This window comes from Oryx dammah, unplaced genomic scaffold, assembly GCF_014754425.2.
Source record: "Oryx dammah isolate SB20612 unplaced genomic scaffold, SCBI_Odam_1.1 HiC_scaffold_27, whole genome shotgun sequence".
Lineage (NCBI taxonomy): Eukaryota > Metazoa > Chordata > Mammalia > Artiodactyla > Bovidae > Oryx > Oryx dammah.
The window spans coordinates 113,226,767-113,247,949 of NW_024070211.1; the positions used below are offsets into that span (position 1 = coordinate 113,226,767).

Below are 21,183 nucleotides of genomic sequence, written 5' to 3' on the forward strand. Positions count from 1 at the left end.
ATTTAGTAGGCTTTTGAGGGGGTTTTGTAATCAAATGTTTTTGATGGGGAAACGCTTTCTAGGGCAATTTAGAATAAGGAAGTGTAATATTTTGAGTAATGTAACTAGTTTCAAATATAGACATGCCAATTCTACAAGTAAGTTTTATTTCCACTTTGTTCTCATTCTAGCCAGAGCGATAGCTGCCCACTATGAGAAAGACAAGAGCATGGTAAGATCAAAAAAAACTTATTTTCAAGGGGTAGAGGTATGGGAGGGGGAATGAGAGGAGGGAAAAAGGCCAGGTCTTATCATCAATTCAGTCCAGAAGAGCTGCTCATGAATTGTGTACCTGTAACCTCAGAAATGCTCTGGATTGTCCCACAGTTAGAAAAAAGTCCCACCATGACAAACCTACATATGAGAGTTGAGAAGAAATCTGCATGGGCATCTCTTCTTTTGAATGACAATAAAATCCTCTAAACTGCAAATAATGAAGTCACAGGTCCTAACCTGAGTATGAGATGAGGGCAGAACCCTACAGAAGATGGTGGTGATAAGGGTTTTACTGCTATCCATACTGCACAATAGAGACAGTTCTCAGTTTGTTCTGGATGACAACTGTCTCAAAGCATACATTTTTTCCATTATCTATATAATGGAAAGAAAAAACAAGAGAATGTATCCCCCAAAGACACATGTAGAAGACTTAACAAGTCCCTTTTCTATTACTGTATTTTTTGAGTTATGCTAATTAAATTTGGGAAATACTGTTTATACAGAACACATTTTATGTGAACATTCAGATGAACTGTCTTCAATATGTAAAAGGCTATCATTTGCCTGAGGTCAAAGAACCAGTTAGCATCAAATAAGGACCACAACACTAGCATTTCAAATTCTAAAGTAGTTATATTCTTAATATACCAAACTTCCTAATAACATACTATCTAATTTATAAATAGACTTTATGCTCTAAGTTTCTTAGAACTCACTTGCCTTGTAGCACCAATGTTATCAGTGGTATCCAGCATTTTGGTCTAGCCTTCAGAAGTCTATTGAACTTACAATATAGTTAGACTATAGCAGTATCTCCAAAGGTAGGTCTAGTGACGGGGGAACACAGGAGAGGCCACAGAGGGAAGGGCGCAGAAAATACTCCTCCTCTCCTGTCCTGCGTAAGCACAGGGCACTAGGCCAAACAGTGGAACTGCCCCAAGGGGCCTCTTTGCTTTCCTTTTCCACACTGTAAGTTACTGAGATCACTTACACCGCAGTGAGACTGTGTTCCTCAGTCTTCACAAGGCCCTGCCCTCTTATCACCAACAGTCCTAAGATTTTGGGGCTTCAACATTCTCCTCTACCTTCACCAACTACTATTCAAAACTTCCATTTAATGAGTGTAGTTCACCTCAACTCATAGTTTTAGAAACAAAATCTGACTCAGCCATCCTTAATCTATGGGGACACAGATTTTTAAGAATAACAACAGAACTTGCAGTGTTCACCAAAGTGAGTCAGGTAGAGAGGCAGAGAAACGTTCTGTGTACATGAGAATCACTTGTGATCTGAGGAACATTATATAGCTGTATGCCAAAGTTTGCCTTTTATTTCCTAGTTTTTATATGTGTGTGTGTGTGTGCATGTATGGAGAATATATGTTTTAATTTCATAAGAGAATCCTAGAGAACACTGTTTTTTAAAAAGAGCTTTAGTCTCTTAGAGCTGGAAGAAAATTTGTAAAACTCCTCCCTATTATTAATATATACAGTGAAATTCTTCAGCTACTTTAAAAAAGATGAGTCCTGACACATTTGATAAAGCATATTGCTCATAAATCAATAAGTCAACGGATGGTGCTAATGAAAATAAAACCGACTCTCCTGAAAGTATCTTTCTCAAATTCAGTGAACAATCTTGCAAAGAGAAATTACTGTCTATAAACTGTACTGGGTAAAAAGGAAAATAGGCCAGGGGCAATTCCTACCATGCCTAATATGGTGGGTCAATAGCTTTATATCCATATAAAAAGATGCGCTTTCTTCTATAATTACCTTTTTCAAATATGGCATCAGATGTGCGATTTGGTTTCATTATGACTATATGATTTAGGGTAATAATATCTCTTGATAGGACTATGAAACTGCTGAACGAGTAACCCAAAACAATTTAATGAAAACCAGGAAAGTTCATAAGTATTATTACATGTACATACATTTACAAATTCCAAAGGGCATTTGAAATAAAAGCACTCCTGAATAGCTAAAGGTCTTTTCCCTCCTGCTTCTTTCAGCCTTCCATGTTTTGAAATAAAAAGATTATCTTGCTTTAGTATATTCTTTACAACTTTCAAGATTTTGATCAGAGAAATTAAGAAACAATCAACTCTACAAAATCCATTCACTAGAAATTATTTGAAATCCTAATTCATAGCACATATGATACTTTCAAAGCTTTATCATAACACAAATTAAAAAATAACTAATTGATAGTTATTCAGTAGCAAAAACAAGAAAATATAAAACAGAAAAGGATAAGAAAATATTTTCTTTTTAGATTTATTTACACTTACTTCAGTAAAATTAAGGCTATTTTTGTATAGCATTTACCAATTTAATCAATCCCATACTGAAAAAAAAAAAATAGCTCAGTTTAGGCTTCCGAAGAATACCCTTGACCTGTCTTATCACCCTTTTCTATCTGGCAATGAAGAAAACAAACAGTAGTCCTCATAAAGCAAACTCTAGTAAAAATTACAAATTATAGCTTTCCAAATTTAATTCAGCTAAAAAAAACTCTTCACATGTTAAATAGAAATTATAATCCCAAAGAAACACTGCTGCTACTGCTGCTGCTAAGTCACTTCAGTCGTGTCCGACTCTGTGCGACCCCAGAGATGGCAGCCCACCAGGCTCCCCCGTCCCTGGGATTCTCCAGGCAAGAACACTGGAGTGGATTGCCATTTCCTTCTTCAATGTATGAAAATGAAAGGTGAAAGTGAAGTCGCTCAGTCGTGTCCAACTCTTAGCGACCCCATGGACTGCAGCCTACCAGGCTCCTCCGTCCATAGGATTTTCCAGGCAAGAGTACTGGAGTGGGGTGCCATTACCTTCTCCACGAAGAAACACTATATGGATAATTCAGGGCTTTTACTTTGCCAGACTAGTGGGTGATAAAGTGAAACATTAAAAAAAAATCTTATACTTGTGAATCTTGCTTTAGGATACTAGGGTATATTCCTGGAAACTTTACACGAATTGAACCTAATTTTATATCTATTTGAGAAGCTTCCTGAAGTGAATAATTTATTTAAGAATAATTAATCATTCCCATTTTGTTTCAAGTAAATCAAATGTACAATGATTTTTTTTCAAAGCAGTATATCTATGTTAAATTTCTAGCTTCAATGAATAATCTTGTCAGGAATTGAAGACTTCTTATAAGAGTTTTACAGAATACATCACAGCATTCTTGAAGTCCAAGAAAATGTTGTGTGAAGAAGGTTATATTAACCTTCTAGAAATATAATTGCGGAAGTGGACTTTTGCTCATGTAAAGTATATAGCCTGAAAATAATGGAAATCAGTGAACAAATCCTCCTATAGTGGTGAATACTGCTCCTGTTGATAAGACACAATGGAAATGTACATAATATGTATTGTGGAGAGAAATGTTCAAGGATGAGTTAGGCAGAACAATTTCTGTCAGACCTCCTACTGTAAATTGGAAAATAAAACCTAAGGCTCACAGTATGGCAGATGATCATTTAGTATTACCTCCATGGAGAGTTGATAAACAACTAAATACCTGTAGGAACAGCAATAATTATAGTAGCTGTGTAAAGTATGCTCATGTGTCAACATCCATACTTTTTGTGAATATATGATGAGTTTATCCAAGAAAGCCTAAGAAACCAACAGATACTACAGCTCAAACTATTCCTATATATCTGAAAGTTTTTTTTTTCCCCTGAATAGCATGTAATATACATGAATATAGTTTTGTTTTATATTATATATACATGAAAAAAAAAAAAAAAACTGGGCTTCCCCGGTGGCTCTGATGGTAAAGAATCCACCTGTAATGTGGGAGACCTGGGTTTGATCCCTGGGTTGGCAAGATCCCTTGAAGGAAGGCATGGCAACCCACCCCAGTACTCTTGCCTGAAGAATCCCATGGACAGAGGAGCCTGGCAGGTTACAGTCCAAGGGGTTGCAAAGATTTGGACGTGACTGAGCGACTAAGCACACACGAAAAATTATATGCAAAAATGTTCACACTTCCCCCTTTGTAAATAACTGCTGAGACGTAATACCTGTGATTCTTACATACAGTTCAAAAAGTCAAGAAAATATTGAGCTTATTCCAGGATTCTCCCCTTGGCCAGGTACACACTGTACAGTATTGCCAAACTATGTTTAGTTGTTAGGTACAAACTTGTGGAAAACAAACAAAAACAGAAAAGCTGGGATAAGAAAGACTGAATCATAGAAAAATAAGAATTAATAAAACATTTTTCTATTAAAAATTCATTGTGAACCTGACTCATTGCCCTTCATTATATAATAGCTTAAAAGACTTTGCAAGTCCTGTCTACCTATCAAATAAATTTCAACTCTCAGATTAATTGATTTATGTAATATTAGAGAATAATGTTCAGTGACCACAAGCCCACCAGGGCATATGCAAATACATGTTTATAAATACACAAAGACACATAAGAAGTCTGAATGTCTTAAATTTTAGTTATACTTTTCAGTTGAATATAAATATGTAGTATAATAAACAATAAAATAAAATTATCCTTTATTAACAGTTTTAACGGAGAAGGCAATGGCACCCCACTCCAGTACTCTTGCCTGGAAAATCCCATGGATGGAGAAGCCCAGTAGGCTGCAGTCCATGGGGTCGCTAAGAGTCGGACACGACTGAGCAACTTCACTTTCACGCATTGGAGAAAATAAATGGCAACCCACTCCAGTGTTCTTGCCTGGAGAATCCCAGGGACGGGGGAGCCTGGTGGGCTGCCATCTATGGGGTCGAACAGAGTCAGACATGACTGAACTGACTTGCAGCAGCAGCAGCAGCAACAGTTTTAAGGAGGATGGGGACAGGAGAACACAAAAATGAAACACAAGAGAAAGCTATGTAGGTGCACAAAATTAGTTTGTTCTGCAGATTTCGTAATAAGATAGCATATACTAACAGAGCAACAAACGTGCAAAGACTGAAATTTACTCTCCCTAATCAAGCAACTGTTTAGCAGGACTAATGTCCTATACCTGCTTGACACCATGACTTAGCAGGCAATCTCAAATGAAAATTAATACTGCATGTAATAAATCTTAGTTATAAGTAACCGATCATGTTTAATATACGAAATCCTCAAGTGTTAAAAAATCACTGACATCTGCCAAAGACAACAATGACAACAACATAATAACAATGGCTGCATAGTTTTATTCATTCAAAGCATAACAATATATAAAAATAATAATAAAGGTTTCTGTGGATTTCCTTTACAACATCTTACTTACTGTCATCTGATCACAACTCAACCTAGCTGTGATGTTAGCTTTTCTTCAGGGGCTAGGTCTTAATCATAAATGAATGAAATGACTAATTCAACATTGATAAAACCAGTGATGTTTGGGGCCATTCTGGTGTTTACATCTTTCAAAAAGGTCAATACACCTACTCAGGAGCACAACAGACTTATCTTTCAAAATGTTTACTTCTTTTCTAGGATTGAAAAATAACACATTAACATTTAAAGTGAATTTTAGTAATTAAAATATAGTTTTAGTCTTCCTCGTGTGGCCAGAATCACACTTTTCCTCCTCTCTCCTGACCATTTAAAATAGTTTTCCAGATCTAAAAGACCCACGAAAATATTTATTACCGCTTCCTTCATTAGTTTTAATTTGCTACATTACATTACTTACTAACCTTAAAAAAAAAACCCTTTTCTTCCGCTAAGGGAGCAGCTAATGCAAATAGAGCTGAGATATAAACATTACCAAAGAACAAGATGCTAACACAAATTTAAAGGATTTAGCAATTAAAATATATTTTAACTATTGACATCTGCTTGCAATGTTATAAGTGATGAAAACCTAGTGTTCATATCCTTCATAATAAAAATTTATGCTGCACTTTAATACAAAGGATGTGTTGCATCAACAGAGGATTTAAAGCTGTAGCAGAGTGGCTGAATGAAAGGAAAATGGCAATCTTTCTGGCTCCAGTAGATGCCATTCCCTATCACACAATGTTTCCCACTCATAAATACATGACAAACACTTCCTCAATCATTTTTTACGAGCAGGGATGCACAGGGGGTAGTCAATGGCTAGCTTGAGGGAAAATAGGAACAGCAGGCGGCAGAAACTGTACAGAAAATGGCTATGTGGTAAATTCTCTTCTGGAACATCACTCAGTTACCCAGTCTTTGATCTTTCAGCTACAATTACACTAACTTCCACAAGATCTGACCCCCCCACCCCCCCACAACCTCCACCAAACCTACATACTCCCCCAAACCACATCATTAGTTACACATAAAATTCAAAATTTGGTTTTATAAATAGGATCATACATACCTCTACATTTTTATAAATTAAAATTTGCTATTTAGACAAGATTTTACTTTCAATTGGCTATAACCATATCATCATCACAACTGGTCTCACAAAAAACACGGGGTGTCTGGCGACAGCTAAATCACAGACTGGCGTCTCCCAAGCAGTCTGTCTACCATTAGGGTCTGGGAAATGGTATTTACTATACAATTAGAGCCAGGGAGTTCTACCTGTAATCATCCAAATACAGGTGTGAGAAGCCCCTTTGGGCAAGGAAACTGACTCATCCCTTTTCATGTAAACTTTGATGTCTGCATTGTTTCACCGAGCCTCAGGAAACCATACCATTCATACTACAATGAGATTTATTGACTGAAGTCAAATTATATATTTTAAAATTCCTTCCCAAAGGTAACAATTTTTAACATATTAATCAAGAAATCTGTAAGAATTTTATATAAGAAATAAGACAGAACTATTTATTTTAAAGTTAATTATCTATTGGAGGATATTGACCAGTCAGACCATGTCAGGTTTATGCTTTCTAGAACATTACCAATAAAGAGGCCAAATTCAGTTTCCTATCAGGAACACGAACTGTCTTACAGTAATATCAAGAGGGCATTTTTAGTTGCAGTAATTTCACAGAATTTATTCTAATGACTTATTGGAGTTAACCATCTGACATTAATTATTGTTTTGGCTTCCAGTCTATGAATGTTTATTTTTCAGTTTAAAGCTTCTCACTCTTTGATATCATATGGAAATGAGAATTTTTAATGGAAAATTGAAACCATGTGCATCTAAGTACTTAATGAAGTACAGGGAAAAAAACGACAATATATTTTAGGAGAATTCAGATATTTTGCTTTGGATACCTTTGGCTTGTAGGCTTAACAGCATAAAATACTGAGACTCCAGTGAGTACTATGCCAAATGTGTACATGCCCTTATATTACATGAACATATAATTTTTTGAAGCTACAAGTGAACAAAAAGGAAAACTTGTACATTTTGGTTACATATCAAAAATGACAATCAATACATGAGTGCATCGTTTTTACATTTGTATGTTTAAAACAAATACTTGATCTTTCCCTCCACCAGACAGTATTTTTAATTAATAAAAATGTCTTTAAAGCATTCAATCTGGATTTTAAAACTTATGTCCAGCTATGATCCTAAGCAGGTATTTTAAAGTCATATAAAACATCAACAAAGTTAAAATATCCTAGATTAAAGTTTTATTGCTCTAACTACATTTATTCTCATTTTGCAAAGGAAAAAAATCAATGTCTATTCAATTTAAGTTTGATAATTAAATATGTATAATTCAATACTGCTTAATGTAATTCCCTTTTCTCCCCCCATAAGTTCTCTCAGTATAAATCATTCGGAGACTCATCTCAAAATGTTAACAACAGGCAAAGCTTTCCCATCCATTTTAAAGTTTTTAATAATAAGGAGAAATGTATTAAAATCAAACACAGCAGTAAGTACATATGTGTGTTTGTATGTGTATATCTGGAGAGAAAACAACTTACCATTTGTTTTTCTTTCTAATGTAGTCTTTTTCGGAAAGATTAACCAAGTAGACCATTGGCTTTGAAGTCAGAAATAAGTGTTTATTCAATACTTCAATCTAAAGTGGGAGACAGAAAAAGAATCCTTTTTAAAAGTTGAGTAAATGAAGTCATTGAGGAACTTGAAAGAAAATTAAATTTAAACAAGTGGCCATTTTTATTTTTATAGATTTTGTTTCTTAAAGATCAGTTGTCATGAAATATCAGTAGAGGAAAAGAAAAACATAACAAGTTTGGGAATAAGAAATCATTGAGAGAAATAAAGTTTTACTAGGCATAATAATAAGTGAAAAATAATGACAACTTTAACTTGTTCTCTAAGAAATCAAAGGTAATAACAGATGGCATCATATTTACAACTTACCTCTTTGTCATTCCAATCATGATAGAATCGAACAGGTTTCTTTTGATCTATAACCCAGGATTTGACTTTGCACATTATGTCCTATATACAATTGGAAAAAAAGTAAATACAAGATGAATACTAAGCGTTTAGATACTAAATATTAAAATTAAAAGTTTTCAAACCCTCAAAATAAAAACAAAGTCAACTTTTTTTAAGAAAAGAGAACTGATTCACACAGATAATCATTTTCAATATCTCATTAAAAAACCAAATAGCAATGAAACATTAATGTGACATTAACCTTTTAACATGTGAAACGTGGAATACTAGCAAAGTCAGTAATAATCTTAAAAATTTCAAGACAATTAAAACACACCAAAGTCTACAAGAGTTAATAATATTTCAATACTACTGAGTGATGTTAATTGCAAGATAAACATGTTATTAATTAGGAAATGGGGGGATACTAAAATACTGAATTATAATTTTTCCTTAAGAAGAAAAACAAAATAGATGAAATTGAGCCTATTATTGATGATCTAGCCTCCAAAATATTAAATCAGCTGACCAAAACCCTTTTTATTCTGAATTAATTTTTTTGCCAACACCTTCTCCCTGCCCACTTCTCCTGTCCCTGGCTCCAAACCCCCACCCTCCCACAACCTGCCAAAGCCTCCATTACACAATGGCAAGAGCCCTGCACTGGTGACCTCCAACCAGCTGCATTCACTTTCAGAACATCTCTCTCTGCTGGAAATCTAAAGGCCTTTTAGTTAGCAAGCTAGTGTGCATTCAGAAGGAGTAACTGCAGGAAGAGCCCAATGTGCTTTGTTTCTCTGGCCTTTCTTCACAGAAAGATTAATCATCTGTGAAATGGAAACGGCAAACAGCAAGTGACACAAACTGAACCCTTCAAGCCTTTCCTCATCAGTTTTGTGGTTCTGAATCTAAAAGCTGCGTGTGGCAAGGTTCTCCTTACAGGCAGGTGTTAATAAAAGGCTCTTGGGTCTGAAAGGTCAAACTTAGCTCTTCCAGAAGAAGTGCGTTTGAAAGTCATCTGTTTTTTTGTTGTTGTTGTTAAGGTAACTTATGTTTTAAATATGCATTTCTCAAATTTTATTGTAATATACAATTATTAGTAATAAAGTTCTTAGATTTTCATTGATACATGTCACTTTATCATAAATCAGTGAGTCTTCTATAAATACCTACTTATTAAATTACCTTAATATTTAGTATACCTTCATTCCAAATCTTGCTGTTACCAACAGGAAAAATAAGGAAAAAGCTCTATATCCTTAGATCCTGATTTGAAACCCTCCAGGAAAAAGACTTCCCACAGACTTTAACAAGGAAGGGGCAAGCTAAAAACTTTTAATGAAATCTAACATGTTCTGCTTAAGAATAATCACTTTTACTCTTCTATAACTGAATTTCACTCATAAATGTTTAAAAGTGGCTAATGTAACACCATTTCCTACAAGGAGAAGATCAAAGTGCTATATTACAAATGCATTATGATTAAAAAAGCCCTGTGCAGCCTTGCTATTAACTGTTCTTTAAACCCTAAAAGGCTTCCCATAGATCTCACTTGGCACTGCATATACAACCTTTGACAAGTAATGTAGACCATTTTTATTCATTGCCTAAAATTGTAGGCAATTATGTGCGTCACACTGGCCACCTGCAAATTCTGAATGCCTGCTCCAGTTGTCAGTGCAAAAAACTGATGTCGGAGGGGATTAATCTAGGGGGAGAGAGTCCTCTTTAATGGCTCCAGCAGGTGAAATGGCCCAGCTGGTTACTATGATGAGTGGCCAGAACAGCTTATGTAGAGACACGCAACAAGATTATACAAAAGGAGGAGAAAAGTACCATCTTATATTTGGCTTTATTAGTTTTTTTTTTTCCAATTAAAAAAAGGAGAAGAAAACAGACAAAGGAAAGCCAAACCAAAACTAAGGAAGGAAATTAAATCTTAATCATATAAAAAGTGTAAAATACTTTCGAAACCATAAATATTTTTAGGAATCCAAAGGGTCTCAATAAATGCTGATTGCTAGTGAAGGAATTTCCGAATTCCGCTTTCATTTTAAATTAACTGGACCATGACTTCAGACATAGAGATCTTATCACAAAATCTTTTCGGCATTAGTTTTTTTTCCTCCTTCTCACTAACGTATTATATTATAAATAAGGAGCACTCACAGCTTAAAGAAAATTAACTCATAATTTAAGTTCTAAAGCAGTATATTCACTAAAGCCACGTTCAAATCTTCTTAGAAAAATTTATAGATTATAACCAAGTTTTTAAACAGTTGAATGTAAAAATACTTTAAGATTTAAAATATTTATTTTAAACTCAACACTCTTTTAAATATCCCCACAAAAGATTTAACAGCCAAGAAAAGACACCTTAGATTACTAAGATGTCAGTTTTACTTAAGACAAATCAAAAATAGATTGCTCTCAGATGAGATTATCTTATGTAAATGATCATTACATGATATAGTACCAAACTGCATATTCTTACAGTAAAAATTAATTTTTAGTTTTAGCAAAATTAAAGATGTTATATTCCTTATCTGACAAACTTCTGATCAAATGAAAGAAAATATTTGGACTTATGTGCATAAAATATTTAATGGATTGACTGAATTTTTTCTTATGCTTGAATATATACACACATATATTAATAATTATGTTTAGAACAATATTCCTTTAATTGAATGCAGTTAACTGAAAAAGTAATCTATAAGAATACATACTTAACCTACTTTTAACAAATTAGACCACAATAAAAACATTAAATAAAAAAACTAATGCTTGATGCATCAGAAGTTACTTTAGAATTTTGTATTTCTTTAGTTAACACCGTTACACGGAAATACAGATGTAGGAAGAGGGCAGTTCTGATAACCTTAACAAATTCCTCATTTTCAAAATAAATTCTGTACATAATGAGGATTATGCAAAAATTCCTAGTCATTTGAATTTTTTTGGTTATATGGCAAAAACATGAGTGTACTAACTTGAGGTAACCATTTAATGCTTAAATGCAGGAATAAATCCTAGATCCACCACTCACCAGTCTATAACCTATTACTTCATTGATAAATTGCAGATAAAGACGCGATCTACCTTCTGGGGGTTGTTGTCAAGTTCAAAATGCATATAAGGTGTTTAGTATATGTCTTGGCAGAGTAAGTTCTCAAAAAATGTGAGTTGTCATTGCTATTTCGATTATTGAAAAATACTAATGATCTACAAAATGGCAACACAGTCTCTTGGGTACTCCTTTAAAGCACACATCTTCTCCAACTGGAATAACTGCTCATTAATACTTTTCTTAAATTTCTGATGATTACCAATAATACTGGCTTTCTTAGTGAAATCTCAGTTCAGGGTTCTAGTCTTAACATTCTATAAGGACTAGCTTTTGCTGAACTACACTTTAACTACAAAAAAATACAATCCAAATTCACCTTGAACACTTTGCTGTTCTGCCCTGACTCTTATTAACAATAGCCTCATATTTACACTTCAGAAATGCTCTATGTTCTTGGTGTAGTTCATTACTGTCATTGTTAATAGCAGTTGTAATATATTTAGACTCAGAAAGGATGTGCGACTTGCCTAAATTCTGATTGCCAGTAAGGGACAGACCTGAGATTTAGACTCAGGTCTAAGTGACTCGAAAATTCACTTTTTGTCCAACCCCGCTGGCATGTTTGTCTTCCTTGGAAGTGGAAGTGTTAGTCACTCAGTCGTGTCCGACTCTTGTGACCCCATGTATTGCAGCCCGCCAGGCACCTCTGTCCATGGAATTCTCTGTAATTACTCCCTGGTTAGCCTAGGCATTCCAAGGCTGTTATTCAATGTCCTCATCCTCATTCCAATGTCATCAGGAAAATTCAATATTCTTACTTACTAGTTGGTTACAATATCTGATTGTCAATCCATGTACCACAAAAATAGTATTTTCTTTGCAGACACTACCATAACCTATGGACAGAGGAGCCTGGCAGGCTATAGTCCATGGGGTTGCAAGGAGTCGGACATGACTTAGCAACTGAACACCATAACCAAGTTATGCTATATAACCCTTAACTAGATTTTTCCAACTACTTGACTTCTCTATTTTGTATTCTTTAGTTCCCAAAGCAGAAATTATTAGTTCATGATCCATAAATGGAATTCAGGAGTTTCCTAATATCCTGAAATTGTATTAAAGTTCCATGTTTATGTACCTTTGAAGGATAACAGCACACATTTTCCAAATGCTTTTATAAAGGATTCACAATCCAGAAATCCAAGAACCATGGTTATGAGTGACTCCATGGCAATATTTCAAAGCCCCAACAACAGTCAATGAAGTATATGTTCTAGGTTCATGGACTCCCAGATTTTGCAGTCTGAGACACTGACCTAAAACTTGCTTCAGCCAGACTCTGCACTCAAAATTCATCTATTCTTATCAAAACCATCCTGATTAAAATTCTAGCCACTATAAAGTTTATCTAACACAATTACAGTTAAAATCATAATAGGGTTGTTGGAGAACATTACAAATTAAATATATCATTATTCTAGAAAATGAACTGCTTGAGAGTTAAGTTTTGGGCTTCCCTGGTGGCTCAGATGGTAAAGAATCCGCTTGTAATGTGGGAGACCTGGGTTCGATCCCTGGGTTCTGAAGATCACCTGGAGGACAGCATGGCAACCCACTGCAGTTTTCTTGCCGGGAGAATCCCAAGGACAGAGGAGCCTGGCAGGCTACAGTCCATGGGGTCGCAAAGAGTTGGACATGACTGGGCGACTTAACTAACTATGATTTATTGAAATATATAGTAAATCTAGCTTTTAATACTTATTTTTCTCTGTGCTGTGCTTAGTCGCTCGCTCAGTCATTCCAACTCTTTGCGACCCTATGGACTATTGTCTACCAGGCTCCTCCGTCCATGGGATTCTCCAGGCAAGAATACTGGAGTGGGGTGCCATTTCCTTCTCCAGGGGATCTTCCCGACCCAGGGATCAAACCCAGGTCTCCCATATTAGAGGCAGACGCCTTAACCTCTGAGCCACCAGGGAAGCCCAAATAAATCATAAAGCTAAAATAATTAGAACAGTTTGTTACTAGCACAAAAAGAGAGGTAAAGATTAAAAACAACCTAAAACACATTAATTGGAGATTTATTAACAAATTATGGGACATTTATAGAACAGTTTTCATGCAAGGAAAAATGTTCAAAATACACTGCTAAGTTAAAAAAAAAGCAGATTCAGAACAAAGGAAAGAAATTAAGAATATGGATATTATTGTCAAACAGATTTGGGCTCCAGTCTTGGCTCCGCCACTTTCTAGCTGTGCAACTTTGGGACAGCTATTGAACCTGAACCTGTTTGTTTCTGTAAAATTGGGATAGTAATGCCAATTCAACATATGATGATTATAAGGACTAAATGAGAAAATGAATCTAAAGGTCAGGTGTGCCCATGGGCCTCTGATGTGCGAATACCCCATCTGCCTACCCAGCCCCCATGACCTGTTGGATGGCAGATCCTCGCAAAGCACATGTGTGTCTGTCTCTGTGTGTGTGTGTGTCTGTGTGTCTGTGTGTATGTGTCTGTGTGTGAGTGAGAGCGAGAACTCCTGAGGTGGGGGAAGGTCTGGACTTCACGGAGCAGAACTTACTCAGGGCAGAGAAAAGGGCCTGAGGTCAGCACAGCCGGGAGGACCCCAACTTACAGGCACGCAGTAAACATTCCATAGATATTAAGTCTTATTATTTATGGCAAAATGGCATAATGTGATTCCATTTGTGGTTCTGAAACTATATATAATACATATAAATAAATGTACTCATAAAATGAAACTATATAGATGTCTTATTAAATTGGTAGCAACAGAAATCTGGAAGATTGGATTCCAGAGAGATTTTCTTTTTCTGCCTTTTTAATAACTACAATGATATTTTATTTATTTTTAACCAGTAAATGCTATCTTTAAAACTGGGGGGGAAAAGTAAAGGTATATTCACAGGGTGAAGCGGAAGGGAGGACTTGATCTATCCTCTGCTCACCCACTGTAATCCTCAAATTTGATGGCTAACTTGATAGCTCTGGCAGTTTATCAAGGTGACTCACTCTCACTCTGGAATAATTACAGCTTCCAAGCCTGGTACTTCTCTCTAGCCAAACCCACTACCCTAAAACCTGAGGCTAATAACCAGATGAGCTGACCTATGCTGGTTGGGTGGGTTTAACACACACAGCCAACAATGCACTCAGACCAAAAGAGTCGGGGGGCAAGGCCTCCAGCTCAAAGTCGTCTGGCTAGGAGTCCACTAACACAGGTTCCTCCTGCTCCAACCAAGCATTCCCTTTAACCATCCCAAACTGAGGAAAGTCCAATCTACACTTTCATCATGAAATAGAATGCTATCATATTCTAAGTTGAAATTTAGCATCTGCTTGAATCATGGTAATCCAAGTCTATGCCCCAACCAGTAATGCTGAAGAAGCTGAAGTTGAACGGTTCTATGAAAACCTAAAAGACCTTCCAGAACTAACACACCAAACAGATGTCCTTTTCATTATAGGGGACTGGAATGCAAAAGTAGGAAGTCAAGAAACACCTGGGGTAACAGGCGAATTAAGCCTTTGAATACAGAATGAAGCAGGGCAAAGGCTAAAAGAGTTCTGCCAAGAGAACGCACTGTGAGAACACACTGGTCATAGCAAACTCCCTCTTCAACAACACAAGGGAAGACTCTATACATGGACATCACCAGACGGTCAACATCGAAATCAGACTGATTATATTCTCTGCAGCCAAAAATGGAGAAGCTCTATATAATCAGCAAAAACAAGACGAGGAGGTGACTGTGGCTCAGATCATAAATTCCTTATTGCCAAATTCAGACTTAAATTAAACAAAGTGGGGGAAACCACTAGACCATTCAGGTATGACCTAAATCAAACCCCTTATGACTATACAGTGGAAGTGAGAAATAGATTTAAGGGACTAGATCTGATAGACAGAGTGCCTGATGAACTAAGGACGGAGGTTCAAGACATTGTACAGGAGACAGGGATCAAGACCATCCCCATGGAAAAGAAATGCAAAAAAGCAAAATGGTTGTCTGAGGAGGCCTTACAAATAGTTGTGAAAAGAAGAGAAGTGAAAAGCAAAGGAGAAAAGGAAAGATATAACTATCTGAATGCAGAGTTCCAAAGAATAGCAAGGAGATAAGAAAACCTTCCTCAGTGATCAATGCAAAGAAATAGAGAAAAACAATAGAATGGGAAAGACTAGAGATCTCTTCAAGAAAATTAGAGATACCAAGGGAACATTTCATGCAAAGATGGGCTCAATAAAGGACAGAAATGGTATGGACCTAACAGAAGCAGAAGATATTAATAAGAGGTAGCAAGAATATACAGAAGAACTGTACAAAAAAGATCTTCACGACCAAGATAATCACGATGGTGTGATCACTCACACTCACCTAGAGCCAGACATCCTGGAATGTGAAGTCGAGTGGGCCTTGGGAAGCATCACTACAAACAAAGCTAGTGGAGGTGATGGAATTCCAGTGGAGCTATTTCAAATCCTGAAAGATGATGCTGTGAAAGTGCTGCACTCAATATGCCAGCAAACTTCGAAAATTCAGCAGTGGCCACAAGACTGGAAAAGGTCAGTTTTCATTCCAATCCCAAAGAAAGGCAATGCCAAAGACTGCTCAAACTACTGAAGAATTGTACTCATCTCACACGCTAGTAAAGTAATACTCAAAGTTCTCCAAGTCAGGCTTCAGCAATAGATGAACCATGAACTTCCCAATGTTCAAGCTGGTTTTAGAAAAGGCAGAGGAACCAGAGAGCAAATTGCCAACATCTGCTGGATCATCGAAAAAGCAAGAGAGTTTCAGAAAAACATCTATTTCTGCTTTATTGGCTATGCCAGAGCCTTTGACTGTGTGGATCACAATAAACGGTGGAAAACTCTGAAGGAGATGGGAATACCAGACCACCTGACCTGCTTCTTGAGAAACCTGTATGCAGGTCAGGAAGAACAGTTAGAACTGGACGTGGAACAACAGACTGGTTCCAAATAGGAAAAGGAATACGTCAAGGCTGTAGATTGTCACCCTGCTGATTTAACTTATATGCAGAGTACATCATGAGAAACGCTGGGCTGGAGGAAGCACAAGCTGGAATCAAGATTGCCAGGAGAAATATCAATAACCTCAGATATGCAGATGACACCACCCTTATGGCAGAAAGTGAAGAAGAACTAAAGAGCCTCTTGATGAAAGCGAAAGAGGAGAGTGAAAAAGTTGGCTTAAAGCTCAACATCCAGAAAACGAAGATCATGGTAGCTGGTCCCATCACTTCAAGGCAAACAGATGGGGAAACAGTGGAAACAGTGTCAGACTTTATTTTTGTGGGCTCCAAAATCTCTGCAGATGGTGATTGCAGCCATGAAATTAAAAGACGCTTACTCCTTGGAAGGAAGGTTATGACCAACCTAGATAGCATATTCAAAAGCAGAAACATTACTTGCCAACAAAGGTCTGTCTAGTCAAGGCTATGGTTTTTCCAGTAGTCATGTATGGCTGTGAGAGTTGGACTCTAAAGAAAGCTGAGTGCCAAAGAATTAATGCTTTTGAACTGTGGTGCTGGAGAAGACTCTTGAGAGTCCCTTGGACTGCACGGAGATCCAATCAGTCCATCCTAAAGGAGATCAGTCCTGGGTGTTCATTGGAAGGACTGATGTTGAAGCTGAAACTTCAATTCTTTGGCCACCTGATGAGAAGAGCTGACTCACTGGAAAGACCCTGATGCTGGGAAAGATTGAGGGCAGGAGGAGAAGAGGACGACAGAGGATGAGATGGTTGGATGGCATCATCAACTCGACGGACATGGGTTTGGGTGGACTCCGGGAGTTGGTGATGGACAGGGATTTCTGGTGTGCTGTAGTCCATGGGGTCGCAAAGAGTCGGACACGACTGAGTGACTGAACTGAATCAGAATATTCAGCATTTGTTGCTCTACTAGACGAATGCTGCTAAGGAGCGGGGAATGTCCTCCAAGAATTAAAATGATAGATTAATTCTAGCAATAACCTGCTACAATGTATGTTGGCAGATGTTTGTTTTCAGTTATGTGATTCACTTTAGCAAATAGTGTAAACTTACAGCAGCAATGTCCCTGAACCCTGTTGACTATATTCCTGAACCCTGTTGACTATAAAGTGGCAACCTGGATGGAAACCAATTCATTTCTGAGGTATAGATCTCAGCAGAAGATTTGACCATTACTAGGAAGACAATAGGGCTTCCCTGGTGGCTCAGATGGTAAGAGAATCTGCCTACAATGCAGGAAACCTGAGCTCAATCCCTGGGTTGGGGAGATCCTCTGGAGAAGGGAATGGCTACCCACTCCAGTATTCCTGCCTGGAGAATCCCATGGACAGAGGAGCCTGGAAGGCTGCAGTCCATGGGGCTGCAAAAAGTTGGACACGACTGAACGACTAACACTTTCACTTTTCACAAAGACGGCAACTACTCCTGTGACTCCCACAAATTAGTAGGAATGAATTTTACCATGTTCAAGGGAGGACAAAGGGAACAGGAAAAGCCCACAAATCTGATTTTAATGAAAAGGCTACTGAATAAGGAGAGTCATAAAGGAAGAGGAAAACAATCACATACCCACAACACCCTCTTAATGAATCATTCTGCATACTTGGCAGAAGGCAAAAAGATACAGCATCTATGAAACAGAAGCATGAGGCCATAAAGAGAGAATAGTGTGAGGTTAGAAAAAATGGAAAAGATGTCAAGAGTGCTGATGAACTAAGATAGATTTTTAAGGAAGCCAAAATCAAAGTAGGAAAATAAAAATCCAAGTTGAAGATTCACCTTATATGGCAGAATATAATCACTGGCTTGGAGGCCAAACTTGAACAGGGGTTATACTGAAGTATAACAAAAACTCAGTGTAACGTACATAAGTGTACAGCTTGATGAAGTATCACAGAATAAACAGATGCATTTAACTACCACCTGATCAACTCACAGAATATTATTAGCAATGTAGTCACCATGTTACACTCCTCTCCAGAGATAATGACTTCCTGGCTTTTTTTGCACCACAAGCTGGCTCGTTATTAAAATTTACGAAAATAAAATCACACAATAAGTATTGTTTGGGTCCAGCTTCTTTCCTTCAATATTGTTTGTGAAATTCATCCACACTGTTAAATAAGCTGTGGTGTGTTTTTTCTTTGCCACATAATATTCCATCATAGGAATATAACCTCAATTTATCTATACTATTGATAGATACTTAGGTTGTTTATACGTTAAACCTCTTACAATAAAGCTGCTATAAACATTTTTGTACATGTATTTTAGTAAATTTATGCATGCATTTCTCTTGAGAATATACTTAAGACAGTTTTAGGTCACAGGTTTACTCTAACTTAGTATACATTGCTAATCAGTTTTCAGAAACAGATGTACTAATTTACACTCACATCAACACTGTCTGAGAATTTTATTTGCTTCTCATTCCCTCTAACACTCAGACTGTCAATTTTCTTATGGTGAAAGTGTGAAAGTGTTAGTCACTCAGTTGTGTCCGACTCTGCAACCCCATGGACTCTATGGACTGTAGCTCACCAGGCTCCTCTGTCCATGGGATTCTCCAGGCAAGAATACTGGAGTGGGTTGCTATGCCCTCCTCCAGGGGATCTTCCTGGCCCAGGGATCGAACCTGGGTCCCCTGCATTGTAGACATTCTTTACCATCTGAGCCACCAGGGAAGCCAATTTATGGTATGTGTATACTATCTCACTGCAGTCTGAATTTGTATTTCCTGAATGATTAACGGGGGACTTCCTCTTTTATCAAGTACTTCTTCAAGTCTTTTACCTATTTTTCTATTGTGTTGCCTTTTTCTTATTTACAGCTCTTTGCATACTCTGTAGACATGTTCTTTACTAAATACCACATATATGTTCTTTCACTCTGTGTGTGTGTGCTCTCAGTCACTCAGTCGTGTCCAACTCTTTGAGACCCCATGGACTGTAGCCCCCTAGGCACCTCCATCCATGGAATTTTCCAGGCAAGAATAGTGGAGTGGGTTGCCATTTCCTATTCCAGGATATCTTCCTGACCCAGGGATCTAACCCGAGTCTCTTGTATTTCCTGTATTGGCAAGCTTACCTTTTCAAATTCTGTTTAGTAAAAGTCCTAATTTTAATGTAGCCCACTTTAAAAATCTTTTCCTTTATGATTACTGCTTTTTGTTTCTGGTTTAAAAAAAATATTTGTTTATTCCATGGTCATAAAATATTCTATGTTATGTCAATATTATAGATGCTTTATTCTATAAATTTCTATAAATTTTACTCTGTAAACTTTGCCTTTTGAGTGTAGCATGAGGTGGGTGAGAACTTATTTTCTCTCCCACAAAGATATCCAACTGTCCCAGCACCATTTCTTTTTTCTTTTTCTTTTAGATTTATTTATTTTTGGCTATGCAGGATCTTGGTTGTTGCACGGCTCTCTCTCGTTGCAGAGAGCAGGGCTAGTCTCTAACTGCAGTGTGTGCGCTTCTCTTGTTGGGGAGGACGGGCTGCAGGGCGTCTGGGCTTCGGCAGTTGTGGCTTGTGGGCTCTAGAGCACAGGTTCAATAGTTGTGGCACAAAGGCTTAGTTGTTCCACAGCATGTGGGATTCTCCAGGACCAGGCACTGGACCTGGGTATCCTGCACTGGCAGGAATATTCTTTACCACTGAGCCACCAGGCAGGGCCCCCAACACCACTTCTTAGGAAAAGTATTTCTCCATTACTCTGCAGTGCCATCTCTACCACAAATTGAAGTATATTTGTGTCTGTATACCCATTCTCTTCCATTGGTCAATTTGTCTACTGTTGCCTGTCTTAATCACTGCAGATTTGTACTAGTCTTGATATAAGGTTGATGTGCACAAAGTCCTCCATCTTTGTTCTTTGAAACTGTTTTGCTTATTTGGTGACCTTTGCATTTCCATGTAAAATTTAGTTGTCAATTTCTAAAACAACATGATATGACTTTGACTGGGATCTGTTGAATCTACAGATCAATTTTAGAGAGATATGACATCTTTAAAATATCAAGTCTTTCAATCAAAACAAAACTGGTATAACCTTCCATTCATTCATTTATTTCTCTAAATAAAGGCTTTATCGTTTTTGTGCAGAAACTTTAGTATAACTTCCATGAGATGGAAAAGTCTCTTGAGAGTCCCTTGAACTTCAAGATCGTCAATCCTAAAGGAGATCAGTCCTGAATATTTATTGGAAGGACTGATGCTGAGGCTGAAGCTCCAATACTTTGGCCACCTGATGCAAATAACTGACTCACTGGAAAATACCCTAATGCTGGGAAAGACTGAAGGCAAGAGGAGAAGGGGACAACAGAGGATGAGATGGTTGGATGGCATCACCAACTTGATGGACATGAGTCTAAGCAAGCTCCAGGAGTTGGTGATGGACAGGGAAGCCTTGCGTGCTGCAGTCCATGGGGTCGCAAAGAGTCGGACACGACTGAGCAACTGAACTGAACTGATCTGAATTTTAAAAATGTCACTACAACTGCTGCTTGCTGCTGCTGCTGCTGCTAAGTCGCTTCAGTCGTG

At 37.2% G+C, this 21,183-nt stretch overlaps 1 protein-coding gene across 1 annotated transcript in view; it reads right to left on the minus strand.

The window, feature by feature from the left end:
- Positions 1–21,183, minus strand: part of OLA1 (Obg like ATPase 1) — a 170,053-nt gene that overhangs the window by 38,590 nt on the left and 110,280 nt on the right. The window contains exons 6-7 of the mRNA XM_040229373.1: positions 8,508–8,588; positions 8,105–8,202 (exon numbers count right to left, since the gene is read on the minus strand). Coding sequence (XP_040085307.1) covers positions 8,105–8,202; positions 8,508–8,588 — 179 coding nt within the window. The remainder of the gene's footprint in view (positions 1–8,104; positions 8,203–8,507; positions 8,589–21,183) is intronic.